A 6,179-nucleotide genomic window follows, 5' to 3' on the forward strand; every position below is an offset into this window, starting at 1 on the left:
CCGGTCCCAGGTTTCGGCCACGCTTCCCCCTACTCCTTCCCCAGCCAGGCCAAAGCACCAAGGAAGGGGTAACAAATATACTTTTAATAGAAAACAATCAGTTTGGCAATAAACATTAAATAGAATTATGTACACGGACAGAGGCAAGTTAGAAACGGAATAAAAGGGATTCGTTTCTCGACCTAGGTCGTTTAGCGCAAGCCCCTCTTGGTGCCACGCTGAAGCCCTCTGACAAAAAAAAAAGTGTTCATGGACTGAAAAGTTCCAGGTTAGGAACTTTCACCACTTAAAAAGAAAACTTGCTTTGTCTTTCCTTGCAAATAAGGACAGTGGGAGAGGCTGAGTGAACATACAGCAGGTGGCTCGGCTCTTTTCTTAGTATTTAGCTGATCAGGATTAAATTTTTTATGCCGAGGTTTAAAAATTAAGTGCTGCTTGCAGATATTAGTGCACATTATTTTTGCAATTTCTCTGTGTTACTTTGGGCATATAAATAGAGAGAACAAGTGTAACCTTCATGCAGATTCATTATTTACATGTCTCAACCTTAATTTAAATGACAGTCACTTCAATTTGGTGAGATTCCTAATATCAACAAATTTAAAGCTTGTGAATAAATATTGGTGCTAATAGACCTAAGTCAGAATCTTCTGCAGCCCAGCCACAGCCACCTGTAACATAGTAGTAAATAATCTGTAAAAAACCCCTGTAAAATAATTAGTAAAAACATGAAAATTGTGAAATCAAAACGTAAGCTTCTTGTTTTCATGCCACAAACCAACCATCTGAGGAGACAGAAATGCAGTGCTAGAACTACAGCAGGAAGCTTTGACAGAAAAGAATAAGCAGAAAGCAGGGACATGTACTTTAAAGAGGCACAATCAAATGCTTTTGCTCTCTAAAGAAAAATCTGCAAATACCGAGACAAGTAGATATTTCGCTCTGCTAAAAAAACAAAAAGATAAAAAAGATTGGTCTAGATTACTTGAAAGTTCAGATTCCAAACACAAAATAAGTTGAAAATATTATCCAATTTAGCTTCAACATAAATTTTTACAGATTATCAGACTACTTGGAATGACGTTTCCTCTCACTGTGCAAAATTCGTAAGAGACAGAAAACAAGAGCCTTCGCTCGCTCGTACTTTATCCAGTGACCAGACTCATCTGCATTTGTCTGACGCTGCTGAAAAACATACAAAATGCTCTTCTCCCTTCACTGCAAAATAGACAAACGGCAGAAATTACTGTTGTATTAAGGGCTGGTTTATGCAATCCTGCAAGGAGTTAGGGGGAAAAAAAAAAGTTAAGTTTCACCTACAGAAGAGGAAACATTTGCTAGGGCAGGTTGGTTGCTGAAATGCCCAACTTTCCTCTCCTGGGATGAACGGTTAAAATAACAAAAAGGCATCGAAATGAAATCACGTGTGTGAGCTACACCAGGATGAGGCTGCTGGAAACACAGAACCAGGTGAGATTAACAGTTTTGTTTCTTCCTACTTTTTGCTGAGTGACACTTGTAAGCTGTCGGTTACACTTCGCTGTTTCGCGCTACGGCCAAGGAAAATCAAGCACAATCACAACAACGTATAGCAAGGCAAGGATTGGGACAACCAAGTGGCATGTTTCACCAACATTCTCCAGAAGCAGCTACTTGGTTCAACATTCCGAGTTTGAACAATGGAACACGGGGATTTGTTCGGTTTAGAGGTTTCTTTTAAAAATGGGAACACCACAAAATGAGCAGTTCTTGTTAGCTGGAGTCATAATGGAGATACATATATATATATATATATATGGTTCTGCTGAAAGGAATTCTCTTTGTTCTCATTGAAGAGAACAAATGCAGCTTTGTAAATGTTTGTGAAGGAGGCTGAGAAGGGCATCATCTAATTAAACTGAAATCATCCACTGACACTTGCATCCTACTCTTCACATTTGTAACAGGCAGACACAATATTTAAATAAATGGAACACAACTGGGAGCCTGGGACCCCGCAATTCCTTTCCCAAAATGACTGGATTTAAGGCTCCTTTCAAACATTTGAACGGCTAAGAATTTTAATGTTTAAACCTGTCTGCACAGTCAGACGTTGAAGGAATACAATCCAGAGAGCTTTAGCGTAACTACCGCCTTGAATTTTAGAGCCATCAGGGTGCTTCAGAACCAAAAAACAAAATGAGTTCATGACAAAAGATAAAAGTAAAGAAATAGACGCAAAGGTCTGTGAAAACGTCTCCCATTTTGCTGTAGGTGTCCATGGAGCGACTAATCACTTCTGCCGGGATTCCAGACAGCAACAGAGCAGCAGTTAGTACTGTTGTTTTCACCTTCTTCTCACACTAAAAGAAAAAACAACACAACAGTGTTATCTCAGCTCTTCTGTTGCGATTCAGTTCCACTTTTAGACATCCTACGCTGCCCACACTCGCCAAGCACATTTCAAACTCCTGGGGTACAGAAGCAGGTTTGGATTGATTCTCTCCAGGCCCACTCCAGATAAACTTTATCGCAGATACTGTGCCTGCTTCACGCTGGCTGTAACGTGGGGCTGTGAAGCAGCTTCTGCACGAGTGGGAAGGACAAGCTGAGTGTAAGAAGACAAGGCAGGACAGCCTGAGCATAAGAAGACAAGGCAGGCGTCTCCGCCGGCAGAACAGGATTAATCTCATCGCACTGCTTGGCAAAAAATACCATTACTTTTCTAACACAGAAAACTATTTCTTTCTATATCGGTACGATTCCGTTAGGCGATTTTATCTCCTCAACTCAGAAAGGCGCAAAAGCCCTTCTGAAAAGTCTGAGGATGAGGAAATGCTGACGATGCAAAGTCTGACCAGCAGGAAAAGGCGACAGTGGCTACCAGTTTTTAGGTTTCATGAGAGAAAACCCAAAGATAACAAGCTGATTCACCTCATCTGGGTACAAGTGCAGTTAAAGCAAGTTGGGGGACCTCTTCAAATTCTGAAACTCAAGAGCTGATTTCAAAGACAGCAGAAAAAAGATCCAAAATATCTAGCAGATGAGTTAGTGCAAATCTCCTGTTAATTCTACTGTTTTGTGTTGTGACACGTTGGCTTAGAATGACTACTATGAAGTTTAGTTTTCAATGATATACTTAATACCAAAATTCTGATGTTCTACTGGTAATATCTTATTCCTTTTAAAATGCAAATTTTGCCTTTCAAGTACAGATCGAGCACCATTCAATCCCCCACTTTGCACTAACGACCTGACAAAAACATCAACCAAAGAAGTGCTTCAACACAATTAACTGGTGTAAATATAAAGCAGGTGACAGAGCAAATAAGCAGCGAGTTTTCCACACAAATAAATGTCTCATTCGGAGCTGCTATTCAAACTTATACTAGTAATGAAATGGAGAGTTCTTAAAACCGAGGGGCTATCTCATTTTTTAACCAACACCCTCCCACACTTTGTCCAGGTATCAAGTGTAAAACAGCTGCTGACAAAGCCCACAGTAACCACAGAAGAGCAGGGTCTAGGACAAAAGCAAGAAAGAACTACTTGTCTTTTAATTAGGGCACTGTTAAAAAGGTTGCTAGTCCACATTGTCACAGCAACTTTAACATTTGGACTCAATCTGGTAAGATTAGAAACTAGTATAACCTATGAGCATTCGGTAACTCTCAATTCTACAGTTTAAAACAAAGGAAGAACCCTTCACAGGCATCAGTCCTAAAACAATATGATCTAAGCACAAGTTTTAAATTTAAAACATTTTAAACTAACTCTGGAAAAAAAATTAAAATGTTACCTTTGGAAAGTACTTGGACAGTCCCATGTAAGCAAGTTGTAGAGTAAGAAATGGTGCAAATATGGACTAAAGGAACAGAAAAAAATACATTACAATTAACTTGGCCAGACGTGATGGCTACAAAACCCACAGAAATTTAGCGCTTCCCGAGTCATGAAAGAAAATGAGGTACGTAAAAAAATAATTTCTGGACAATAGCAACAGTATTCTTGAATAATACAAATCTAAGTAGATAAGTGACATGCCCGAAATTAGGTTCTGCCTTATTTAATTTAAGCCTAAACCCCTGAAATGGCAGAAGCATCCAGCAGTGTGTAGAACAAACCCAGTGGCCCAGGAGGTGGCAGGGCTGTACCAGCCTCCGTACCACGCACCGTGGACCTCATTTTCTCAGAAGACTGATACATGAGCAGGAGCTGCTTATTTTGGGACAACTACTTTTCTTTATCATTCTTTTGTAGACTCTAGACTAGAAGAGACTTCTGCTCACAAAGATGGGAATAAACTTGCAGGGGACTTAAGCAGCAACTATTCCAGTGCTTCTGCTGAGCAAACCTGTGCTCCTCTCAGCTGTCACACAGTGCCTGTTAGGTGGCCCAGATTCTTCTCAGAAACATTTTTACCTTTTATAGGGTTGTTAGAAGTGTAAACAGTGCCTGAAGTTCCCAGTTCAGCCACTACTGACAGACTTCAGCCCTATGTAAAGGTTATTTCACAGTAGGTTCACAGTTAACTAGCACAATGGAATAGGATTGATTGTTTCCCTGAACTCACCAAGTACTTGCACACAAAAGCCCTGACTGCGAGGGCAAGCAGAGCACATCCCACCAATCTAAAAATGCGGAAAGAGTCAAACTCCTCCACCGCATTCCCATTCTCTTGGCTTGGCTTCTCATTCATCAGCTGGTTCCTCAGCTTCAGAGCTTCATCAAACCTGGATAAGTACTGCTCTAAACCATGTCGAGGTGGCCGTGGTGCAGCTTCAGATGACAGTTCCCCTCTGTTTCGGTGACGGAGATCGCTCGTTCCCTCACTGACAAGCTCTGGAGTTTTACTAAACAAGTCCTTATCCACTTTGTGGTCTGCCACGATGCCTGTGTGGTCAGCTGTGCCCGCCACGTTACAGACTGAATCACCAAGCACAATTCGCTTGGAAACTGAAGGAATGGGAAGAGAATTCGATTTCTCTTGTTCGTGCTGAAGCTTTGATTCTGTGTGACTTTCATCATCTGAAGAAGAAAAACAAAAATACAGAGTTATGCACACCGAGTACGGGGAACAACACTTCAGCCACACCAGACTGCAGTCCTGGGTTGTCGTCTCAGCTTCCAAAGCGAAAAGACAGATTTATGGTTAATTATTAAGCACAAAGCCATTTAACATACCTGAACACAAGCAATGCCACTTCAAGAAGAAATGGACTCAGGTGATGCAAACCTGCTTGCGTATCAAAGGAGAAGTTTACACTTAGGTTACACCACAGAGGATGATAACAAACAGGGATAAGCATAGCACAGACCACACAGAAAACCTTCATCGGCTTCACCAAAATTACATTTTTAAACAACTGGACTCGGCACACTCCTGGCTCCCTACAAAGATCCCTACGTGCCCCACATGCTTTGCACTGCAGGGCACGCTGCGCAAACAGCTCAGACCCGAGACAGAAAGCTGTGCAACGCAGAGTGGAGGTCGAAGCTGTCAGTCAGCAATGGAGAAATGAAAACACTGAACTTCTTTAAGCAACAACGCTGCATGCACAAGAGGGAAGATGTTGTTGCAACTACATGGAGCAACATAAAAAGAGAGAAAAATTTACACAAAGCGAATCACAGAGGAATATTAAAGATTGACAAATGAGCAGGCAAGAGAAACGTGCTTTAGCTTCTTCTCCTCTAGCGTCAGGGGCAAAGCACTGTTCATGTGCTGTGTATTAAACCCGAAGACCCCTCTTATGTGAAAGAGGTGATGCCAGAGAGCACAAAGCAAACCCAGAGGCACGCAGAACGCATCTGGTCCTACCAGACAAGAAGAACCAACGCCTAAAGAGGTACTAAAGGGGACTGACTAATGGCTTACGGGCATCCTTGTAAACTGCAATATGTGGGCTCTTTCCTGAGAAGACAAGTCACCCTCTACTAAGTACATACAGAAACACAAACAATCTCCCTATGAATCTGTAAGAAAATCCTGCGTGCTATGAACACTCAACGGCTGGTTATTACCCAAACGTGAGAAAACTCCGATATACACCCGTGGTTATAAAAGCAAGCAGTTACTGAACGGAAACGTGGGGGAAGCTCGTCGTTTCTTCAACTAAGCCAAACTCGGGGCGGTGACACGGCAGCTCGCCGGCTCGCTGGGGGAGGGCACTCACAGGCCCCGGGCCCGACCGGGGGCC

General features: G+C 42.1%; 1 protein-coding gene across 1 annotated transcript; it reads right to left on the reverse strand.

Annotated features, from left to right (window-relative positions):
* Positions 1 to 1,781: 1,781 nt before the first annotated feature.
* CAMLG (calcium modulating ligand) lies at positions 1,782 to 5,007 on the reverse strand (the record flags this gene model as incomplete). The annotated part of the gene is made up of 3 exons (XM_009875382.1): positions 1,782 to 2,342; positions 3,779 to 3,844; positions 4,553 to 5,007. Coding segments are annotated over 3 exons (713 nt in total), but the record flags the coding sequence as incomplete, so codon positions are not given.
* Positions 5,008 to 6,179: the final 1,172 nt, after the last annotated feature.

Source organism: Apaloderma vittatum, unplaced genomic scaffold (assembly GCF_000703405.1).
Source record: "Apaloderma vittatum isolate BGI_N311 unplaced genomic scaffold, ASM70340v1 scaffold45278, whole genome shotgun sequence".
Lineage (NCBI taxonomy): Eukaryota > Metazoa > Chordata > Aves > Trogoniformes > Trogonidae > Apaloderma > Apaloderma vittatum.